The sequence below is a fragment of the Lissotriton vulgaris genome, chromosome 11, assembly GCF_964263255.1.
Source record: "Lissotriton vulgaris chromosome 11, aLisVul1.2, whole genome shotgun sequence".
Taxonomy (NCBI): domain Eukaryota; kingdom Metazoa; phylum Chordata; class Amphibia; order Caudata; family Salamandridae; genus Lissotriton; species Lissotriton vulgaris.
The window spans coordinates 171,321,086-171,346,284 of NC_141699.1; the positions used below are offsets into that span (position 1 = coordinate 171,321,086).

Sequence of the window (25,199 nt, forward strand, 5' to 3'; positions counted from 1 at the left end):
CAGAGATGACGTCTCCTCGCCAGGTTCAGAAGTTACCACCAACCCTTCTCTTGGAAGATGACTCTGAGGAAGAGACTTTCAGTGAATTTGGGCAGGCCTATAGCCCTTCTGACCTTCAGGTTAAGGTGCAGGAATTTAGCTCTGAAGAGGAGCAGATGGAACGACAGCACTATGCTCCAGAGCATTATTATGAGGAGGAACGCACTGCTACCAGGCACGTGCCTCCACAACAACCTATGCGTCCGTTACCTGAGGGTATGGTGGCAATACCATCCACTTTAGTGGCGGATTTACAACTTATGTTGCGGGACTACAAGCAACGTTTCCCGGCGCCTTCGGAAGCCCAACAAGTGCGCCCCCCGACACCTCCACCTCAAACATTACGTCCTGTGGCAGACCATTCTTTGCCCCCAAGAGAGCGTGCCACTGCGCTGGAAGTGCGCCCTCAAGAGGTAGTACAGGTGCAAGATACTGATGATGATGACGCTGCGTCTTCAGATGCAGACCAGCAAGCGGATCCTGATCAAGATCACCAGGCGCAATGGAATACTGCTGACCCTATAGATCCGGACAACACCGACCCGGATAATATTACTTCGCCTCCAGCGGACGTTGGAGGGTTTCACAACTTAATGGACAGGGCATCCAAAAGATTTGGTCTCCCAGTGACCACAGTTCAATCGGATTGCTTTTTGTATGACTTTAAGGAACCATTCAGAAAGTCAGTGAGGTCCATCCCAATTATTGAGCATGTCTGGTCTGAGGGCTTGAAGGCTATGCATAATCCGGCCACAGTCCTCCCGGTACTTCCGAGACTAGAAAAGAAGTATAAGGCACCGGATGGCAGTCCGGCATGTTTACTTGGCCAACCGAAACCGGATTCGGTCATTTCGCAGGCTGCCCAGAGCAAGTCCAAGAATCCTTCTACGCCGATGACTACGCCGCCGGATAAGGAGGGCAGGCGCCTAGACAATGTGGGCAAGAGGTTTTCAGCTATGGCCAGTCTCCTGGTTAGGGCAGCCAATGCCTTAGCGATTCTGGGACGCTATGATCGACAAATGTGGTGCGATCTTGCTCCATTTGTAGACGAACTGCAGGATTCGTCTAAGGAGGAGGTGAAGAAGATTTTGCTCGAAGGCGAACGGGCCTCTTCGGAGGTCATTGATGTGGCAATGGATATTGCAACCACCGCATTCCGAGCACTAGCCGGCTCGGCGGTTCTGCGACGCCAAGGGTGGTTAAAGGCCACATGGTTCAGGCAGGAGGTGCAGAATAAGATCTTGGATCTACCATATGACGGTGAGATGCTATTTGGCAAGCACGTCGATGAGGCCCTGCAAGGAATCAAGAAGGACACGGATACAGCTAAGTCCTTGGGTACATTGCAGTATCGTAAGGTGCCCTTCAGAGGAGCTAGAGGTAGAGGTTTTTCTTCTTATCGTGGAGGCAATCAAAATCGCTATTCTTCTGGATCTCAGTCCAACCAGACGTATAAACCACAGTACTCGCAAAGGGGTTCTTTCTCTCGCCAGCAGCCTAAAGGACGTCAGGGGCAGCAAAGGAGAGACAACACCAGGAAACAATAGCGGCCAGGTGGCTCTTTCCACTGTTCCTGTTCCCTCATTCACATCTGTGGGGGGCAGGATTTCCCATTGCCTACACAACTGGATGATTATTACATCGGATCAGTGGGTCCTCCAGATTGTCAGAGAAGGACACACATTGGAGTTTCAAGACCTTCCTCCAACAAGAGCGCCGGATGCCTTCCCTCCAAAACATCTCAGGCTCCTTCATCTCGAAGCCCACCAACTTTTCACCAAGGGGGCGGTAGAGCCTGTACCCCTTTCGCAGAAGGGGAAAGGGTTCTATTCCAGGTTCTTCCTGGTTCGGAAGACAAAGGACAAGTGGCGTCCAATTTTAGATCTACGGCAGCTCAACACTTATCTCGTGAAGTTGTCCTTCAGGATGGTCACTCTTCAGGACATCCTTCGTCTGCTCAATCCGGGGGATTGTATGGCGACCCTCGATTTGGAGGACGCCTACTTCCACGTTCCTATTCATCCAGCTCACAGGCAATATCTGCGATTTACAGTGGGCAAGAGTCACTTTCAATTCAAGGTTCTGCCATTTGGTCTCCGGTCTGCCCCACGGATCTTCACAAAGGTTCTAGCTCCCGTGGCAGCTTTTCTCAGAAAACAAGCTATTCAGGTGTTTCCATACCTGGACGATTGGCTGCTGAAAGCTCCATCTGTTCAAAAAGCGCCCAGTGCAGTCCGGACATGCAAGGATCTGTTCGAGCGACTAGGTCTTCGACTCAACAGAGAGAAATCGGTTCTATACCCATCCAGATCAGCAAGGTTCCTAGGAGCCATCCTGAACACGGACAGCTGCTTAGCCCTTCCATCGGAGGAACGCCAGACCAAACTAATGTGTTCAGCTCGTCTTCTCCAATCTCGAAAGACACTGACAGTTCGCAAGTACAAATCACTTCTCGGATCGATTTCATCTTGCATTCCTTTAGTTCCGCACTGCAGGCTCAGGATGCGTCCACTACAAGAGCAACTGGACAGACAGTGGCGGCAAGTCACAGGATCCTTCGACGACAAGGTTGTCGTCACCAAAGAAATGAGAAAAGCAGGCAGCTGGTGGCTGAAAAAAGACAATCTTTCCAAGGGCTTATCGTTCCTCCTGCCTCCATCTCCCCTGATTGTAACAACGGATGCTTCCATGGAAGGATGGGGAGCGGTCCTCCAGGAGCTAAAGGTCAGCGGTCACTGGAGTCCAGGGCAACGCAAGTTCCATATCAACCTCCTGGAACTTCTCGCTATCCGCTTGGCTCTTCAAGCTTTTCTTCCGAGGGTTCAAAACAGGGCAGTGCTGGTTCGTACGGACAACACTACGGCCATGCACTACATAAACAAACAGGGTAGCACAAGATCCTCCACCCTCTCCAAGGAAGCCCAAACGCTATGGAATTGGTTAATACAGAACAACGTCTCCCTCTCTGCGGAACATCTAGCGGGGACACTCAATGTCAAGGCGGACGCTTTGAGTCGTCAGAGGACAGTCTCTCACGAGTGGGAACTGGATCAGACCGTTCTGGAGGAACTCTTTGCTCGATGGGGGACACCATCCATCGACCTGTTTGCAACTCCCCAGAACGCCAAATGCCTGTCCTTCGCAAGCAGGGTTCACCATCGGGAATCCTTGGGGAATGCGCTTTTGATTGCCTGGTCAGGCGCCTTTGTTTACGCCTTTCCTCCCATTCCACTGATTCCGAAGTTGATCAGCAAACTCAAGGTGGAACCGTGCAGGATGATTCTGATCGCTCCAGCATGGCCCAGACAAGTTTGGTACTCGGAGCTTCTTCTCCTCTCCCAGGACCAGCCAGTTCTCCTTCATCCTGTTCCAACTTTGCTAACAATGTCTCACGGTCAGGTTCTACATCCGGACTTGAAGTCCCTGCGATTGACAGCGTGGCTCCTGAGTTCAGAGAGTTCCAGGGTTTAGATCTTTCAAGGGAATGTAGAGACATTCTAGCTCAGGCTCGAGCCCCTAGTACCAACAAGACCTATCGAGCCAAATGGAAGAGATTCTGTGTTTGGTGCCAGAAGGAAGGTTTACACCCATATACTTCTTCTCCGCACAAACTCTTGCCTTACATACTTTCACTGGCAAAATCTGGATTGGCTCCATCTTCGATAAAGGTCCATCTGGCAGCCATCTCTAGATTCCGACGTTCATCTTCAGGTCCTTCCCTATGGTCGGCAAGGATTGTCAAGCAATTCCTGAAGGGTTTGTTCAGGGTCTTTCCTCCAGTCCGGCCGCCACCTCCGGCCTGGCATTTGAATCTAGTTTTGTCATCTCTCATGAAAGCCCCTTTTGAACCTGTGCATAAGTCTGACCTTAAGTTTCTTTCCTGGAAAGTGGCTCTTCTCTTGGCCCTGACATCGGCTCGCAGAGTAAGTGAGATCCAGGCTTTCACGATTGAGGAACCATTTCTCCAGTTTAAGAATAATGTGCTGATTCTACGGACGAATCCTAAGTTTATCCCGAAGGTACCTTCGGAATTCCACCTGAATGAGCCCGTGGTCTTGAAACCATTTTTTCCAAAGCCTTCTTCACCTGCGGAAAGAACTTTGCACTCTCTGGACATTCACAGATGCCTGAAATTCTACCTGGAGCGGACGAAGCATTTCAGGAAATCTTCACAGCTCTTTGTTTCCTTCAGTGCTCCACGCAAAGGTTGTGCAGTTTCTAAGGCTTGTATTTCCCGTTGGATTTCCAGTGCTATACAATTTTGTCACCAGGCGGCTGGGAAACCTCTGCAGCGAGCAGTTCGTGCTCACTCTACCAGATCCATGGCTTCCTCTGCGGCGTTATTCGCAGGTGTCCCTCTCGGACATTTGCAGGGCGGCAACATGGAGCAGTGTCCACACCTTTACCCGCCACTATTGTCTGGATTCTTCTGTGAAGGAGGATGCAGCAGTGGGCCAAGCAGTCCTGAGGAATCTTTTCCAATAAGTCGGTGAGCTTTCCTTCTTTCCCGCCTTCCTATTGCATATTTTGTATACTGCATTATTGTCATATTTCATGATCCTATGTGTTCTGCTGTTTACAGATATGTGTCACATTTTCAGGTTCAGGTATGGCAAAATATGTTTTTCTTTACTGCTAGGTACTCTGATACAAAGCATGGGAATCTATGAAAGTTCCAATACTGGGGCAAGAAAACAAGTTACTTACCTGTAACTTTGGTTCCCCAGTATTGGTAACTTTCATAGATTCCCATGCGCCCACCCGCCTCCCCTGGGAAAGCTCACTCTTCTGATCTTGGTGGATAGCTGTATACAACGGCTACGAAAATCTGAGGCTCTGAGCTTCTCTCAGGAAGGTTCTATGGGGTGAGGCTGCTCTGATTGGCTGCTGCAGAAATTTGGTCTCTTTTACAAAAAGAGGTGGATAAGCTACAAAATGAGATGAGGCCTAGGCCTATTTTTCACTTTGTGCTTACTACTATAGTTTTTTATTATTTACCGAGGCTCCCATTCCGACGACGGGGAATGATACAAAGCATGGGAATCTATGAAAGTTACCAATACTGGGGAACCAAAGTTACAGGTAAGTAACTTGTTTTCTTATCTGTAGTAGGTCATCAAAGCCACTTAATTCTGTCGCTTCACCACTGTGAGGGTGGAAAGCACTCTCTGTAACTTCTGCAGTTATAATTTTATAACCATTTTGTGGTGGTGGTAGAAGGAGCGTGGGTGCCTTCAAGACTAGTTCAGGTACAAAGATGAAGGTGCTCTGTCCTAAGGCTTTAATCCGGTGAGACAGATGCCACGTAGTATGGTAATCTTTCTTGTAACCATGCACTTGCTGTGCAAAGTTGAACTCTACCAACGTACTAAAGTTTTTAAACCAGGTTAAATCCGTGATTTTCTTCTCTCTGGCATAGAGATATACAAAGTTTGTCGGTTTGTTTGTGGGAGGAGTTTTATATGGCGCAAACAGGACCCGTCCAGGTATCAGAGTGCTGTACAAATAGCAAACAAGTTAGACATAAAAATGAGCAAGCAAGAAACAGAATAGGTACAAATATGTACAAATAGCACACAAACATGATAGGCAAAACCTAATGCATTTACCAATGCTTATCTGATTAATAAGCTGCTTTTTAGGTCTCGGCCTGACGAAAGCAGCCCATGCGCCGCTCTTGCCATGCGAGGGCTTCTTGGAATCGATACTATTCCATAAGTCGTGTTGCGGCTCCGCCTCCAATTTTGATTGGTGCGTGTTTTTGCGTCATGGATGATGCAAAACGCAGTGTAATTGCACCAGAGGCAATCATTACACTGAGGGTTGCCTCCCTGTCCACTTTTGGCCCTGCCCACCGGGATTTGATCTTTTACTTGCGACTGGAGACAGTGTCTCTTAATTAGCGGCTAAGCACTATTTTATTCGTATTACCGCGTTTGCCTTCAACAATGGCGGACGCACTTTTCATTTCTCTGTTCTCTGCTTGCACACTACTTTTTTATTATTTGGGTGATGACTTGTTAAAGAGGTATCGCTTTTGTTTCAAATCCTTTTTTTTATTTTCTGTGAAACACACCCCACAGGAGTGTTGGATACACAGTGGTAAGCCTACAACCCTATCAAGGGCCGGCCGCGTGAACAAGAACTGTGTTAACTTTGCTAGGAATCTATGCAGAAAGTTAGATTGTACACAGCGTTGCGCCTACAACCCACGAGGGGACGGCCGCGTTCCATGGTGCAGAATGTAATAGCAGCTGGTCCTGTGGGGAGGCAAGACCCTTAAGCCCACCTTCGTAACAAACAAGCAACTAGCCCAGACGCAACAATTAACCCAACAGGGCACAAGAGCCCAAAGAGTGGTAGAGACAGAAGAGGAAAGGAGAGACAAAGCGAAGTGAGCAAAAAGCGAGCAGGAGAAACGGTCTGCTTTTTCTGTGCAAAGATCTTATCTTGACAGAGAATGGGGCTTAAACAGCGTTATGAGCTTTACGTAGAAGTCTCAAATGTGTGCAGCCAGGGGAAGTTAAATGAAGTTCCACACAACAGCGAATGAACACAGTAATTCGGAAATGGGAACTGATAAGAGCCCCTTTTTTAAGATCTATTAAATGCAAGAGATTTCACAACACTAGGCAAGCGCTGTGCAGTCGAAACCTAAAAAGGCTAAAGCAAAAAACTAAGTATATACATTGTGACAAATGACTTAAAAGATTCAGGATCCAGAGAAGTATTGATGGAAGGAAGACAGGGATGCATTGCGTAGAGACTCACATAAATAAAAGACCCTAGACCCCCATGCGGACCTTTCAGGTTAGAGTCTCACTCATTTTGTCATACTGCTGCATTTGATTGTTGTGTGATGACACCTCTGATGCTTAAAGACACACAGAAAAGAGGGGTGACTAGGAGCAAATGGAAAGAAAGGACCAGTACCCGGGCTCCCAAAGTTAACGTTACAATCACTGGAAGGTAACTCTTCCTAAGAGAAAAGCAGGCCTATTAGGCTGCAGAAAGGACTGGTGAAAGGGACTCTAAAGGGTTGGTTGGATATGATTTGCTGGTGCCTAGTCGCCATGACCACACCTGAATATAGGTATTACAGGGTGTACCGAGTGTTGCCGTCTGAGACCACCGTACTTCACTCCGTACACTTTACACGGTCCTGAAGAAACGCCATAGGATCCACTAGGGATATCTAGAGGCGTGAAACATGTCCACCTAGAAGCACTAACTTTCATCACTGCTAGCGCCAAGATTAGCAGAAGGAAAATACTCACACTTTTGACTTGGAGCAAGAGTATTCTTCTTGGCTCCAGTTTTTAACCATACCACACGGATCCCTGAATAAAGCTTTCAAAGGGTACCAGTGCGGTATTTTTAACTCACTCGCCTCACTCTCCACAAACCCGCTCTCACCACTGTGGCATGCCTCCAAAAGATCTCTAAAGAGCCCTGTCACGGGGCCTTGGGACAGCAGCGCCACCCCACGAGGAGGCACGCCCAATGAAGCATGACATCCACTTGGGTGTGTGAGGGCGCTTCTTCAACAAGGAGGAATTCCCCCTCTGAGATTATCATATCCAACCTACCCTTTAAAAGAGTTCTTTCAGCGACCTAATAGGCCTGCTTTTCTCTTAGGAACAGTTACTCTCCAGTGATTGTAACCTCCGATGCTTTCCCACTGTTGCACATCCCAAATTTTCAGTTCCCTTCCTGGCCGGATTAAAAAATTGACTACACAACTATGCCACGAGTGTCCGGTGGAAGGCTGAGGGAGACTAACAATCTCTGCAATTCTCTGCGTTTCTTTCCAGAACAGTTTCTACCAGTTTACAAAGGTTTGTCTGGTGTTAGTCGTCATCAAAGCACTATGAAATATTGGACTAAGGATATTGCTGAAAACAATGTTAAAAGTGAAACTGCATGTTTCCCTGTGCTCAGTCTAACCTGTGATGCGTTCAATTTCTCCACTTTTCTCGGTCTGCTTTAGGTGCCTGGTCTCAGTGCCGGGCAATGGTTCGATCAGAGTCCCTCCTGTCTGTCTGCTTGTTCCCTCTGTCCCACTCGCCTCAGTTTGTTCTTTGCTTTTTACATTTTTTTTTAACCTTTCCTGTCTGTCCGAACTGTTGTATTCAATACTTAGTATGGTTTATAGATTTAGTTTCGCGTTTGAAGCTTGCAAGCAGTGTCTTATGATATTTTGCCTGGCCCTGGTCACAACTCAATCTTAGTAGGCTATGGTTTTAGTTTCCGTTTAATAAAGCCAATTGCACCATCTGACTAAAACACTCTCAGCCGGTAATTCTTGGTGTGTGTCCAATTTGACCAGTGAAGCTTTGTATAACACTAACACGTGTCTCTCACGAAAAGAAGCTCCTGGTCCGGTTTTGTATTCAGTGGCTCTTTTATGTGGGGTTAAAGCTGATAAACCAGAACATTGTGATGGCTCTGACTCTACAGCAATTGAATGCTACTGCACAAGGAAGAATCCAGATTCCATAAATAACTGTAGGAGGTCGGCTTGCCTGAGGATACCTCTAATGTTTCTGTGTGAAGCATGGGTATTGGAATGTCCATTGAACTGGGAGATTGTACTGCTTTCACTCTCCCCACCTTGAACTCCTCTTCCTAGCCTTCCCGAAACCTCCAGTCAAAACTTTATAAAGCACCCACCTCACAAGGTTAGGAGCTGTCACATAGTTTATAAATACCATAACGACGTCGTCCTATACAGATTTTGCAGTGGAGTGTAGGACCTTCCTAACAGTTGTTGAATTGTTGCTTTGCAGTTGGCATAAAGCAGCGTGCCATATGAGCACCAGCTCTGGTTGCTCTTTGGATGGCTTTTGAAATTATTTTTCTGCAATTCGTGCACTTCCTAAACGTTGGCTTTTCCTCTCCAGTCTAGCCTCTGCCATCTTTTGCAAATCATGTCTACCTGGTACATAATCCAGAAATGTCTCCTATGTCTTGAGTGCTCCACTCGTGTGTTGCAACAGATATTTTAGACCCTTTCGAGTCTGCCAACTGAACTCGACCTCAACAGCCAGTCGGGCGATAGTGAGACAGCATTTTCTCTATTTGTTTTGGGAAAGGTCTAGTTTTTGGATCGTGGATGTTTCCGAAGGATTTAACATAAGGATAGGAGAACTAGAGCAGTGACACAATAGATACAGGTTAAATGAGTACTTCTGGAAAGGGGGGGGGGAACAGTACTGGTGGATTTGCAAAATGGTTCACATTTGGAAATATTCTAAAGCTATGAAACCATGTATCTTTATTGTTATGAGGCTGTCAATAGTGCGCGGATACCCAGTCAAGGGTTTTAGTCCTACACATGTTAGATATTAGAATGGAATAGCGAATTTGAAGGAAGATCTTATAAGAACAATGCATGCTATCCGCTTTTGTTGTGGACAATATCATGGTGTTTTTTTTTTTTTTATAGACTCTGGAAACATTGGATAATGGAAAACCTTTTACAATATCATATGCAGTGGATCTGCCGATGACAATAAAATGTTTAAGGTATGTGAAATACATTTTCACAAATGTTAATTTAACCTGGAAAAAAGTGTTTTGTTGGATACACTCATGTCTCTTGATCATTAAGCTGCTGCAAGAAGAGAATATGTAAATTGGAATGTCGTTTTGATAATAAACTATCAGTTGAGACTGCTTAACTTCATAATGACCTCAACCCACACAAAGTTCACTGGACTGTGAAACCAAGATCTAGCAAGACTTGAAGGGGGAGGAGTTGGCCTAACTGCTACGGGCGTTGACCTCAAATCTGGGGAACCGGGTTCGAGCCTCTGCAAGGACGACAACATCCTGTGATTCTGAGCAAATCAATTAATCTCCACATGTCTAACGAAAATGCCAGACTAGACCTACCTGAAAGCAGCGAGGGGGTCCACGAACGCCGTTTCCACCGCCAGAGAGTCAACCAAGGTATTCTATCGCGCCGCCGCCCCGGGACCACAGTTCCCGGAAGCCTCAGCGGCGGCGCGCACCAGTGACCTCACACCAGCGCCCGGAGGCGCTTAAACCGGAGCAGAGGTCGGCGGAGCTTGGGGACCACGCCAGACTAGACCTACCTGAAAGCAGCGAGGGGGTCCACGAACGCCGTTTCCACCGCCAGAGAGTCAACCAAGGTATTCTATCGCGCCGCCGCCCCGGGACCACAGTTCCCGGAAGCCTCAGCGGCGGCGCGCACCAGTGACCTCACACCAGCGCCCGGAGGCGCTTAAACCGGAGCAGAGGTCGGCGGAGCTTGGGGACCACGCCAGACTAGACCTACCTGAAAGCAGCGAGGGGGTCCACGAACGCTGTTTCCACCGCCAGAGAGTCAACCAAGGTATTCTATCGCGCCGCCGCCCCGGGACCACAGTTCCCGGAAGCCTCAGCGGCGGTGCGCACCAGTGACCTCACACCAGCGCCCGGAGGCGCTTAAACCGGAGCAGAGGTCGGCGGAGCTTGGGGACCACGCCAGACTAGACCTACCTGAAAGCAGCGAGGGGGTCCACGAACGCCGTTTCCACCGCCAGAGAGTCAACCAAGGTATTCTATCGCGCCGCCGCCCCGGGACCACAGTTCCCGGAAGCCTCAGCGGCGGCGCGCACCAGTGACCTCACACCAGCGCCCGGAGGCGCTTAAACCGGAGCAGAGGTCCGCTCCGCGGGACGCCCGGGGCGAAGCCCTGGCAAAGGGCGGGCCCTCTACGGCCCTCATCGGCACGAGGAGGCAGGGGCAGTGCCCAACCCCCTGGTCCATCAGAGACGCGTCTACAAGTAAGACTCTGTTGCTGTGTTGTTTGTGAACCGTGTGATATATAAATGGCGACTAAAAAGAAACCTGCTGCTCTGCCCGCAAATACCATGGATAATTATGTTGTGCAAACAGTAAAGAAAATAAATGAACAAAGGAGGGAATCACTTGGGCTAAGCCAGTCACCAGATTTGCGCAGGTTAAGCCCTACTTTACCTCTATCAGCTGAGGATAGCCCCTTCGTGTTGGTGGAAAATAGGGTCTCACCAAATGTATCACCTATGATTGAGACTGATAGCCAGCCATTGATTACGCTAGCATCTCCTGTCACTCTGGATGTAGGCTCTGATAATGTTATTGATTCAGACCCAGAAACTGTATCTGGTCCTGTGGAGGATGATCTACCACTGATTGAGCATACACCCCGGCCTGTGCGCGCCTGTGTAAAGAATCAGCGGAAACAGGGCGGTCAAAGGCCAAGAGTGAAAAGGAAAAGAACATTATCCCCAGGCTCCTCTAGAGCTCCACAAAAGGCTGTAGGGGAAGGGACTATAAGAAACAGAGGAGATGACGAAATGTTTACTAAACTGCTTGAGGTTGTAGAGGGTAAACTTTTTGAAATTGTAAAACCTCTGATCTCCAAAATAGATAAATTACAGGCGGAAGTAAAAAGACTTGGAGGTGTGCAAACAAAGTTGACGGAGGAAATAGGTAGTCTTAACACTTTACTAATAACAAGAGATACTACCGAAGGGGTTAATCAAGCCGGGGAAGGGTCATCTGGTGTGCCGACTAATTTAGTCCATATGCCGGCCCCGAAAGTTAATCACAATATAGCAACTGCAGAAGGGCGTCCGTCGATAGAAAACTTACCCCAAGCACAAGTCCACGGAACAGACCCACTGCAGTTTATTGAGGAAGCCTCACCTGTCGGTCTGGTGTTAGCTAATGTACCCCTGCTGGATGACGGTATTACCGAGTCATCCAGCTCTCTGAGTAGTAAGGCCCTTCACTGGCTCTCTGGTAATATGAGGTTAGCGCCTGGTGGGTCACAGCAACTGGCGCATGATATCAAAGCAGTTAAACGTGTTCCCTGGATAGGGAATCGCCCCAAAAGATTTAAAGGGGACTGTGTGGCGGTAACATTTGCCCACCCCGATGTACTTCCTAATGTCCTAACACATATTCTCCCACCTCAGCGTAGAAGAGGTACGGTGGTACCCCTAACATTAAAATTCTTCTATGGGGAACAGCAAAATGTAACTCTACCAAAAACGCCAGCACTAGGATGGGATAACAACTTGAATATGCATAATCGCTGGGCATCCCCCCTAGTACCAAGCATGCTATTACACAATAGATATGATGCCTTGTCTGGTCTTAATAACTGCGATTGACAAGAGGTCAGACACGAGCTTGCCGAAGTGGGTGCAGGAGTAGATTTACATCAGTCCCCAAACACTACTGGTAGTATACAGCCTAAGTATGTGGGTTCATCTTGCAATACCTTAGAGGGGGCATCAACAACTTGCCTTATTGCCAGTTGGAATATTGCAGGACTAGTTTCTAAATTAGAAGTATTAGGGTGGTTAGAACTTATTAGAACATTTGATATCTTATGTTTACAAGAGACCTGGTGCCTAAATTTTAAGGGCCTTGATGGTTTTGTAGCATACGAGTTACCAGCAATGGCAACTACCTCAGGGAGGGCCAAAGGTGGTTTGCTAATTCTGATCTCTGTGAAAATGCGAATTAGGGTGAAGGAGCATATCACTGTGGGCAACAATTCCCAACTGCTGTGGCTAGCTGATGAGGCAGACAAAAACATTCTGTTGATTAATATGTATAATAATGTTTTTGATGCCAGCAGATACACGGTCATTTTAGAATTAGACATCGCAATCAAACAATTGATGAAAGCTTCTAATACAGTTTTTGAGTTCATATATGTTGGAGATTTTAACATTTCTGTTTGTCCTCTCTCTAACCAAAAGTTGTGTGGCACTTTGAACCGTGTTGGAGAGCCAGCTACGCATTTCCAACACAATACATATGGAGAAACTCTGAACTCCTTCCGTGATAGTTTGCCAACCTTTGTGGGGAGAGGGGCAAACACTGTAATTGATTTTATTTGCATGTCTTCCGAATTAGCTCATTTTAGCTCCGATGTCAAGGTTGTTGATTACATGGTCAGTGACCATAACTGTCTTGTTATTGAAACTAGGTTTTGGAAAGTTTGTATAATTCCAGATAGTAGCCCTATTATAAACATTGAGGTACATAGGCCGAATGGATTTAGAATAAGGTGGGCAGGGGATAAAGCAGAAGTAACTTCTAATTGCATTACCTCATGCTGCTTAAATGATATTACATCAATTATTGATGAGAAACCAAACCTGGAGGCCTGTATCCTTCACTTTACGAAAATCAATGTTTTTATTAGTGGTAAGTTTACTAGGTCGGCTGGAAATCCTAATAACAAAGCAAGGGGATGGTTTAATAATGCATGTACTGTGGCACTGAAGACACTAAAAAATGCATTATCCATTAAACCTAGAGACAAAACAGTCGTAGCTAAGCTTAGATCCGACTATAATTTAGCTCTTAAGCAAAGGAAAGCTGAATTACGTGAGGAAGCTTGGGAGCGACTGGATCTAGCGGCTGTATCGAACAATTGTACTCTTTTTTTGGGCAGTAGTAAATAGCCCCCTTCTAAAAGATGATAAACTTCCCGTGTTAACCTCAAACGTGGGTAAGGAATCATGGGTACAGCACTTTTCTGGTATTTTTAACTCTAACACGGTAACGTTGCCGATAAGTTGCTCTTGGCCAGTACTTAACCTAGATATCACCTTACAGGAGGTCCTAAGTAGTATCAGGGCTAGTAAGGGCGGTAAGGCCCAGGGACCCGATGGTGTCCCAGTTGATATGTACAAATTTGCACCTGAGACTTGGGGGCCAGTACTAGTCAAAGTTTTTAACGCTGCTGTTCGCTATACTTTTCCGTGCACCTGGTCTGAATCCATAATAGTTCCGATTCACAAGAAAGGGGACCGAGGAAACGCTAAAAATTACCGGCCAATCTCATTGCTGGATTCGTCCGTCAAGATTATGAGCCGTGTACTCCTCGTCCGATTAGAAGAGTGGGCAGAGTCTAATCAGATAATGACAGACTGCCAATACGGGTTCAGGAAAGGAAGAGGTTGCATTGAACAATGCTTAAACCTGGAACTCCTGATAGGGAAATATACCCGAGCTAAAAATGGTTCACTCTACCTCTGTTTCGCTGATTTGAGCAGCGCTTTTGACCTGGTGGATCACGCCATACTATGGACTACCTTGCTAGAAATGGGAGCACCTAGGGAAATCATATATTTTCTGGCCCGTTTATACGAGAGGCTTAGCTCGAGTGTCCGTTACGGGCCTTCGGGCGAATGCACAGACAAATTCAGGGTCAGGAGAGGTATTAGACAAGGGTGTGTTTTGGCACCCTTGCTTTTCACTCTGTTTATTAATGAAATAGACTCGATCCTAAAGAAGGCACCAGCGGACGCCCCTAGAGTAAACACAAGTACCATCCCCGTGTTACTCTATGCGGACGACGCTGTGTTGCTCTCTAGGACCCCCCGGGGTCTACAGCTTTTGATGGATAAATTTGTGGCCTTTATTGAAAACAGAAAGCTGGTCATTAATAAGAGTAAGACATATGTGATGGAGTGTGGAGCTAGTAAAGTCAAAACTAAAAAGCCTTATAGGTATCTCATCGATGGCCAAGTGGTGCAGTGTGTGGAAAATTTTTGCTACCTGGGGGTTAACTTTTCCAAAAATGGTCGCTGGGACGTCGAGCACAAGGTGGTGCGCGACAAAATGATCAGGAGTGCCAATGGAATATTTGCTTTTGCAAGTAAATTAGGTAGAAGACCTAAAGCAATGCTTAAGATTTTTGAAGCTAGGTGTCTCTCTGCTGCCCTCTACGGAGCAGGGGTATGGGGGGTTTCCAGGGCAGAATCTCTACAGGTAGAAGAGAATACATTTCTGAAAAAATTACTGTGTCTCCCGACCTCTACTGCTAATAGCTTGGTCCATAAAGAATTAGGACTATGTCATCTAAATGATCTATTATTATTGAGACCTCTGATTTTGTGGCGTTCGGTCTGGATGAAAGACGAAACCTCATTTAATAGGGCCATCATTGAGGATTGTCTACGTCTAGACTATTTTCTCAAAATCCCATGGATTAAATACATAATTGAATCCTTCTCTAATGTGTTCGGGTTTAACGTTACATTAGATCACTGTTCTGCTTCGGATCTCTCTAAAGAGTCTGAAATCAATTTTCCTAAATCATTGTGCAGAAAGACGAGCCACGGATGATCTTAAACTTTCCACCTGTGTACGTTATAACCTTTTGAACGAATTTGTGGGCCTACATCCTTACCTCCTCCAGGTAACTAAAGGGCAACACCGGTTTGTTCTCACCAGGATGAGGATGGGTACGGTCCACCTATTGGTTGCATTCCCTGAGATTAAGATGCGCCCCACAGGTCCATGTCGGTGCGACAACATTTCAGAACAAAGCACAGAGCACTTTCTACTTATATGTAACCTGTATAGTGAATGTCGCAAATTCTTTTTAAAACCTTTATTTATCAAATTTGGAGCTAGAACTGTTAAAGCGGCAATGAAATTACTTTTTAACTTGCATCATCCTGACATCTGTTTTTATACGGCTAGTTATCTACTTAGGGCCATCAGCTATAGGAAAAGCATGATTTTTAAAAAAAAACAAATATAAAATTTTTTATAACATCTTATTTATTCTAAATCTTTTTAAGTGCGTTACTTGATTCGTTATATGTACCATACTGTATTTTTTTAGCGGATTGCGATTGTCACGAATATTTTTCTTTTAACATGTTTTGTATGTATGTACTTTTATGGACATGTTTCCGAATAAAGTTTATTGAATTGAATTGAATGTGTCCTCATGCAAACGCAACTGGTGCTGGTATAAAGCGCTCTGAAACCCTATACCTTCGGGGCAAGTTCGCGTAATCTAAAACTCTGGAAAAGAAATCCTAAAATAATTTATAAGGTTTCCTACTGAACCTGAGAGAACTGGACCATAGCATGCCAGCGCTCTGATCATTACACTGGCCTCCTACAACATAAAGACCTTTGTACTAATGTTACGCTTGATCCATGTGGCCTTGCTCGACTATGCATGAGGATTACTTTGAGGATCTTAGTCTTGCTCACTCTGAGCGGAGTTCAGCTAACCTTAACTTTGTGCCTCATTTATACAAATATTGCAAATTTTGGGCTAGCTCTGTCTATGAACAAGGATCTTCACTATGGAGGCCTGTGCTTGCACACCCAAGACTCGAAAAGACTTTCCAGAGCGGCCTGAACACCAACCTTTCTGTTTGACCTATGACGAAGGCCTTACCTCTACTGATTTCAGTAACATATTCTCTGAACATTTGATACTTTTCCCTGATATACACCTCTGTGCTAATTAATGGTGAATAATGTGTGCTGTCTATTTGCCTTTTGGTAGAACCATTGCAGACCGGTTTGCATGAGCATTTTTCACCAGGCAGAACCTGGTGGTAACTGCCCAACCAAACACTGTTGTGAGTTACACTTGTGCCAACCTCCAAATGCAATTAGCCCTTATTCACGAGTCTAAAGGACCTTGTTAATAATGCTGTTGTGAGTATGCCAGTGGAACTTGTGATTATACTCATGCAGTAACTAGGCAAGAGTCAAATTGGCCTTCCTTCTGAGGGTTAGGTAAGGGACTAAGAGCAGCACTCGGGAGGGTTATGTCCGATGCATGATCAAAAATATGGGTAAGCCATGATGAACTACGGTTTGTTAAACTTAAAAGTTTGCGTTTGAGAGCTGCAAACTTTTGTGTAAGATGATAGTGCCTTTGACAAAAAAAGAGCTGTACAAAAAGGGTCACAATTGCTCCTTTGTCTCTGCTCCACTTACAAGCTGATATGCAGGTCTCGGATAATCTGTGCTTGTTTAACATGTAGCGCCACAGATGATTGCTTCTCTTTTCTTATTCACTGCAATAACATCCTTACCAGCTCTTTCCTTCAAGCCCTCCTCTGTCTTTCAGTGTAAAGCTCGGGGGCCAGCCATTCTGAAAGCCTTCCACTGAATCCAATCACATTCTTTGGTGGTGGGGTGAGAAGGGAAAGCAACAGCTGTGCCCTCTAAAAAAAAAAACTTCAGAAGTGGCACCACCTTCTATACTATATTGTTCCACCATTGACTAAAACTGTAGCTATTGGACTTATTAAACCGGACCAACCTGTTGACAAAGTTTGTGCAAAGCTTCCCTCATTTGTAACTAGTGTAGCATCGGTTCTCGAAGTGCTCCTGTGAATACTCTAAAGCATGGCCATAATTTCGTTATGGAATGGGCTCTAGTGGGGCCCTCTGGAGAGGCTACATGCTGCTTGGGTGGGGAAAAAGTCCCACCTCTCTGCTGCTTTTTTAGCCCCAGAGACAGTCCTCCACGGGCTCCTGGTAGTCCTCCATTTAGTACTAGCCCGTCATGGGCACACTACCATTCCCCAGGCCCTTTCATGCAAAACGTCCTTCTCAACTGCATCCTCTTTACTGTACCCAAAGGTGTTTCCTGATTCCACCCACCTTAAATAACACCCACTTGAAAATCACTGTTGTGGTAATCCTGAAAGGGTTCCCTCCTCCTCCTCCTGCCAATGTTGACTGCACGTATCGGTTTCACCCTCCGCTTGAATCGTGGCTTGAAACCCAGCCTCTAGGAAACGGATCCAAGTTGGTGACTGTGAAATCCTTCAATGGTATCAATCCTGCACTGAATGATCATAAGGCCAGACATTGGCTGTAAGCTGTGGGAAGGAGAACATACATGAACGATATGGGCCTGATTCCCACCCTTACAACCAGAAGAATGCACAGTAAAGAGAAGTTGCAAGGGGATCATCCACAACAAATTTCATAGAAGCGTGGTGAGTTGCACAGCCCTTCTAAGCACGCTCCTAGGATTACCCTTCACTTCTCGTCTTCAGTTATAGTATATGAGGTGGCCATCTCAATTTGTAAATGATGGGCCTTTTCAGGAGACCCAACAATATGCTACCATCTTGGTTATCCATCCAGCCACAAAATTCCAGATTTAAGTTTCCTGGACCCTAACTGTGTAGTGTATTTGTGTTAAATGACCAAATCATCTCCTTGCTAGACGTTCTGAGAACATTATTGTATACTCATGGGGTGTGGGGGGGAGGAGGGGGAGTTAGAACTACATATTAATGAACACTTCTCTTTTCAATAGGTACTATGCTGGCTGGGCGGACAAGTGGCATGGACAAACCGTCCCAATAGATGGAGACTACTTTTCCTACACTAGGCACGAACCAGTGGGAGTATGTGGGCAGATCATTCCGGTAAGGTGAATTGCTCTTCCGTAAAGAAGCCATTGTAGAGCCAGAAAAACCTAGTGCTGTTTTCTATCTTTGCATAAATTAAGTGGCGCAAGTGTACAGTGTCTATCTCACTGATGCCCCATATAGCACTATTTTGTGCCTGATTTAGCGCATGACTGAGTTCTGCGCACACTCTGCACTGTTTCTATGTCATGCTGCAAGGGAGCTGAAGAAGGTTTTGAACAAACATCAGTGAAGCTTGCTTTTTTGTGGTCTGAAAATCTTGCGCATGGTAGTATGTTTGTGAATTGTTGAGGATATAAAGAAATCAAAGGATCACATTTACTGTGTTCTTTTGAGTCCGTTGACACCCTTTACATACTTTAATTTTTAGCCATGACCATGATTGGCAAGCATGTTTTATTCCAAAGACTGAATCAAAACACCATGTGATAAAGATCAGTGGAACCCTGCTCTAAGGTGCCTTCCTAATGCCCAATAAGGAGTCGGGTACTCCAACAAAGTCCTCTGACATGATCCCCCTCTTCCTTCTTCGCTGCTCAGCAGCCTCCGATAAGTGCTCCTCAGTTTTTTACTGTCTAGCGCTTGGTTTTGATGTATTTGATTCCAATGTGTATCCATTGTTAGGAGTTAATTAATTGCGACTGTGCTTGGAAGTATTCCAAAATGTGTTTTTTAAATTTTTTTTTATTATTAGCGTGGCGCTGTTCTCTAATTCCGTTGTTTTCCGTTTTATTAAGGTTTAACGGACGTTGCCGCCGGTTCTTTTGTTTGTGGCGGTGCGAGTTCTCTCCCTGCATGTTCTTTGACGCTGCGGGCACTGGGATCCGTTTCCCCGTCCCTACGCGGCTCCGGCTGGCTGGCTCCTAGGTCCTCCCGCAGATAGGTGGCGCAGGATGCTGGATCGGACGCGACGCGGTGTTTGAAGTTTCCTCAGGGATTCAAGAACCGCGCACGCGTCCGCCATTAACTGGAGCCCTGGTCAGAGACTGAACGCCCTGTTGGGGGTCCGTAACGCAAATATATAAGTGCGCATTTTGCCATTTTTGCACTGCTTACGCTCCGCGTCCTGCTCGGGTATTGGGGAAGGATTTGGAGTCCTGTAATGTTTTTTTCACATAACGCCTCGCTAGTAGAGGTCTTGTACTGACCTGATGAGGCCTACTTTGGGGAAAAGCTCCAGACCAGTGGAAGACCCTTGACTGTGGGGGTCACGAGTTTTGGTTGTATTCTATCTTTGCCAGCACTTGTCCGGGCACACTCCCCATACTAATCTGCGGTTTCTGCCGCCCTAACGCGCAGGCTGACACCCAGCCTTATTGATAGTGCTCTCTATTTATTTCCACCCCCCCAGCCACACTATCACTTCCATTATTACCATTATGGAGTACTACAATGATTACTGTGAGGAGGCTGACCCCCTCGCAGACTTACCCTGGGGTGATGTCTTTTACGAGGCGGTGGATTCCTCTATCTACCAAGCAGTAGATCAGGCTATTTCCCCCTTGGAAAATAGACTGTCCCCGCAAATTAACCAGGCGTTTTCGCGACTTGAGCAACACTTAGCGGCGGGGCCCTCCACTACTACCCCTTCGGCCCCATATCCCTCTGACCCTCCGCCTGCGAAATGCTCCTAGCAACCCGGAGTAGATACTGACACTTTTGAGCACCTGCGCCAAGCGCTTGTGGCTAGCCAGAAGGCTCCCCCCGCAGGGACCCCCACTCCACTTGATCCAACACCCCAGCTTGAAGGAGGCTCGGACCTTCTACGAGCAAGTCTTCCGCTTTTAAGTGGAAGCGTTTTTACATGTGGTGCACTGCTGAGGGTCATGACCCTATTCAAGTTCAGGAACAGGTACTGTTACCATACTTATTGTATTTGCCCAAAGCAGGTTTGCAATATTCCTCCATAAAGGTTCACCTGGCAGCGATAATAGCATATAAAAAGTCTCTCACTCAGGCTTCTTTCTTTCAGATGCCAGTTGTTAAGGACTTCTTGGAGTGTCTAAAAAAGGTCTACCCACCAGTTAGGTCTTATCTCCTTCCTGGGAGCTCAATGTTGTTCTCTCGAAGTTGTTGGCTCCACCATTTAGCCTATCCACAAAGCCTCCCTGCAACATCTTTTATGGAAGACTGCTTTTCTCGTGGCAATCCCATCTGCTCACAGGGTGAGCGAGATAAAAGCCTTGTGCTCATCAGAGCCTTATCTCGTTTTTCATGCGAATAGAGTCGTGCTTAGAACTCACCCGAGGTTCCTTCCTAAGGTAGTCTCGAAGTTTCACATCAACCAGTCAATCACTCTTCCTACCTTCTTTGCGAACCATGTCACTCCTGCTGAGAGTACGTTGCACTCTAGATCTAAAAAGAGTGTTAAAACGTTATCTAGATAAAACCAAGAGTATACTAAAGGCGGACAGGTTGTTTGTTAATTATGGTCCATTAAACACTGGTTTTCCTGCCTCTAAAAGGACCATTTAAAAGGTCCATTGCTAGATGGATAGTGTCTTGTATCATGTTATCCTATCAGCTGGCACACAAACTGCTCCCGGGCAAGCAGAGAGCTCATTATACAAGAGGAAAAGCTGCTATGGTAGCGATGCTTCGAAATGTACCTATTCGGGAAATTTATGAAGCAGCCACATGGCGTTCGGTTCACACTTTCGCATGCTATTACTGCCTTGATTCTGACAGATGCTCAATTTGGTCATGCATCCTTGAGAAATTCGTTTGGGTAATATGTTTTCAAACAGGTTATGATATGCTGGTATTCGTCCAGTGTATGGAGATGGGCTTGCTACTCTATTCAGTGCTTATGACTATTGATGAGTATCCCCTGGAAGAGAAGGATAAGTTACTTACCTGTAATCCTAGTTTTCATACAGGGGTATACTCATCAAAGTCATAAGCTACCCTCCTTCCTCCCCGGATGAATGCCATGGCAATTTATATGTATCTGTTACCCATGGTATGTTTACACTGTTATACGCCGTCCAAAAGAACTGACTTAACTGTCACCTACGGTACATGATGAGAGCCTGGGTGTTCCTCGAGGTCTTAAAGGCACGGCGACAATTTTTCCAATTGTTCTATATACAGCCTCTCCAGGCTAATCTGCCTCCATGATCTTGCCTTGTTACCTTTGCAAAACACAACCTTTATTTTCAAACTGAAAGCAGTTTTCTTTATCTGTATCGTGAAAATATCATGATGAAAGTTTCATTTTCTCAAACGTAAAAGTAACAATCTACAATGCAATTGTGGCAGTTTGAGCCTAGTAATATTTTTTCAGGCTTCATATTTGTGTATATTTGTGTATGTGTGTGTGTGTATATGTATGTATGTGTATGTGTATATGTATATATATATATGTGTGTGTATGTATATGTGTATATGTGTATATATATATATATATATGTGTGTGTGTGTGTATATATGTAATGTGTATATATACATATACACCATTTGTGGTTTATCAGCCCAGAAAGAAGGGGCCATGAGCCCTGAAACGCGTCGGCAACACTAACAAACGACGGAGAAAATCGGAGGGCACCACTCCCACCTCAAACTCCGAACACAGGGCGGGTGCTGGCTCCTTATGGTAAGGGTGGGACCTCACTCTTGCTGCACAGCAACTTGAACACAGTTTGGAGCACTTGCAGGATCATTTCTAGCTTTATTTATTAACAGCACACACCTTTCGATGTTCATCGCCTTCTCAATGCTGTGAAGCTTGTCCATGGTAGAGTGTGTGATTGAACAGTTATACTGTGTCCACTTCTGCCATTGGTTGTTACCGGGCCAATTGGGGGGGTCTGATGTTCCGTTAGACCCATGTCAAATTCATTGTACCGCCACTCCAATGGCCCATGTCCTTCGCCACAGCTGCCGGATTTTATATGATGTTTTCCCAGTAGGTGTCAGATAGTTAACTAGTTACCCCAAGTTTGAATAACTTGCGACTCTTTCGTCGGCCGGAATATGTATGTATGTATGTATGTATGTATGTATGTGTGTGTGTGTGTGTGTGTGTGTGTGTGTGTGTGTGTGTGTTTGTGTATATATTTGACTGTGGGAATGTGATATATAGAAATAGATTATTTATATATATATATATATATATATATATATATATATATATATATATATATATATAATTTTTGTTATTGCTCCGGGGTCCCTGTAGGTGGGCAGGACTATTCAGTGCTTATGACTTTGATGCGTATACCCCTGGAAGAGAACTAGGATTACAGGTAAGTAACTTATCCTTAGTCAATGCCTAAGTTGCCATACATACTATACATAATCCCCCATAGATACCAACCTGCATTACTTTGGTATCATTACATACCTGATGTAATGATAGAGCGCGCAGGTCACCCGGCTATGAGTTTACCAGATTTTCACGCACTTGGGCCCATGACGTGATTATGACACTAATTTTGTGAGTCGGGCGAGTTTACACACCACTATCAGTACTTTCTATATGTCTTCGTTAACACTATTACCATGGCACCTGACTTACCACCGGTACCTATCCTCACAATGAATCAGGAGCTAGTTGTAGACAGGAGACACGAAAATCCTAAAATTACTCTATTCATTCAATAACACTTTGTAATTCTTCAATGACCACAGACACCTGGGGGGGTTTAAGGATTTTATGTAGTAAGTAAAATTCAAAGTGACAAGAGAATAAGACTGATGCAAATCAGAACATCCATGATCAAGATTACAACAATAATATAGCTATGGATAAGGGCGAGCACCATTTGAGTGTGAGTGGAAAATCCTACTGGGTAAGGGTAACCGGGAACATGCTATTCAGTTTCAGGCTTATACTAGGGAAGGTAAGTTTTTAAAATACCTTAGTCAGTGAATAAAACACATTAGTCAGTGAATTACTAAAAACCCTATAAGTGATTCAAACCCTAATCTTAGTCTATCTATTAACCTAAACGTAGATCCTAAACATCAATAATGTTCATCACACTATTCAAGCAAAAGCAGTTTCAATATGCCCTACAGGAAGGGGAAAAATGGAACATACTAATAAACAGTATGCATATGCGACATTTTGAGAGAACAGAGAGAATATCATGGGCATAGAGGCTTTATTAAAGATCAGGAAGGAAAGGGATAGTAAACAAACACCCACAATTATATTTACCTAGGACAGGAAGGAGGACTAACCCTGGCCACGGGTCAGTTTGAGAAGACTAGGACAAGGACCCTCAAGGATTTAGGATGCCAGTAGGTGAGCAAGTACAGCTCACGGAAAACCAGGACAGGATACCCCTCAGGACTTTGGGTCAGGACTGGGCTCACCAAAGGGCACGACCAACACCTGCAGCTTCGGATGCAACGCCTGCGCTACCCCCTCACTGCACGGAATCCGCCAGTAACCCCGATTGGGTTCTCGAATCTCCCCAGTAAAGTGCTCCGCCAGCACTTAGGACTATTTCCACCCCTTGGAGTTTGTGGAAATTCGGACAGATTGCTCCGCAGCTCTCTGTATCAATCACCTATAGAGTCGTGGAGTCGGTGACCGGTCAGCTATTCGGACAAGTCGGACAATTTCTCTAACTAAACTTAGGCTAGTTATACCCTTTTCGGGTCCCTAGACCACCCACAAATGTTGCAAGTGACAGGGTCCCAACTTACTATTGGTCAGGAGAGGTGGTTAGGTCATTGTCACCACCTAAAATTCTGGGTTCCCATAATTAATATTTATATTTCAGTACCCACCCCTTACATTCCTGTTCCCAGGCATACGTGTAGAAGAGGACAATAGAGCACACAGAAAAGTATCAATATGTTTCGAGTTCAGGTACAGCTCGGCTCCCCTTGCCGGGTCACAGTTCAGTTTCTCATGAGCATCCCAGCCTCAGCAGCCAACTGGCGGGGTTTTGCTTCTGCGCAGTTTGACTTCTCCCTCATCACATGATTGAGTCGTAAGGGGTTTCAAAGATGGAGCGACTCCCCACTCCCAGGCCCCCAGATACGCGGTACATGAAAAGTACGCGAAAACAAATTAGAAACACAGAAAAAATGAATACACTGTACACCATGATAATCTCCACTGCACCCCTTACTTCATAATAACTATAGCGGTTAAGGGTTAAGCAGAAATAGATAGAACTGCAAAGCAGCATGGGCAAGCAGAGAGCGTGTTTAAAGACAAGCGGCCATATTAGCTACAATGCGCATGAGCTAAATATCCCTCCAAAACTGCGAGTGCGTCACATCACATGGTTATGACGGACGCATGCGCAGACTGGATTTCTGCGAAGCGGCCATTCTGTAGTATGCAAGCATGATTAGGATTAATAGACACCTAGGCAAGCGTCTCTGGGACACCCGCGTGTACTGTAAAAGTGAAATATTAATGACAAACAGGATTGATTAATACTATTACAAGTTAACGAGGTTCATGAATGAGAGCAAGTCGCTTTACGTGCGAATCCTTGCTCCATCAATGATACTTGTGAAGTCCCGATTCTCAGTGTGTCTTCTATGTTCTATAATGTTCTGTTACATCTATTAGTTCTAGTGTGGCTTGCAATAAACTGTTTACAGTTAAAATGTATACATCGTGCTGCAGTTTCTCCTTAACAAATTCAGAATGCATTCAACAACCAGATGCACTCTGATCTTCGCTAAGGAGAGACTCACTCCTGTGATTTCCGCCTCAAGACGAGAATAAGGAATTATTTTAATACCTGGGACAATTCTCTTTGCTTCCTTCTAAACACCACAACTTTACACCTGCCACCCTACCTACCTACCTGCCATACTTACCCTGCCTCCACAGCGACAATATCCTGCGCCTGTCCTGGGGTGGAGATTACATGAGAAGGCAGCAAGTTGTATTCGTCTTGAATTGAACAACATTGAAGAAGTCCTAAAACTCCTCCCAATTGAAATTGCCTTTTGTATTTT

The 25,199-nt window shown here is 45.6% G+C and overlaps 1 protein-coding gene across 1 annotated transcript in view; it reads left to right on the top strand.

The window, feature by feature from the left end:
• The window catches only part of ALDH2 (aldehyde dehydrogenase 2 family member), a 186,333-nt gene that overhangs the window by 87,866 nt on the left and 73,268 nt on the right, over positions 1-25,199 (top strand). The window contains exons 4-5 of the mRNA XM_086943067.1: positions 9,488-9,567; positions 18,149-18,260. Of these exons, the coding sequence (XP_086799193.1) occupies positions 9,488-9,567; positions 18,149-18,260 (192 nt within the window). The remainder of the gene's footprint in view (positions 1-9,487; positions 9,568-18,148; positions 18,261-25,199) is intronic.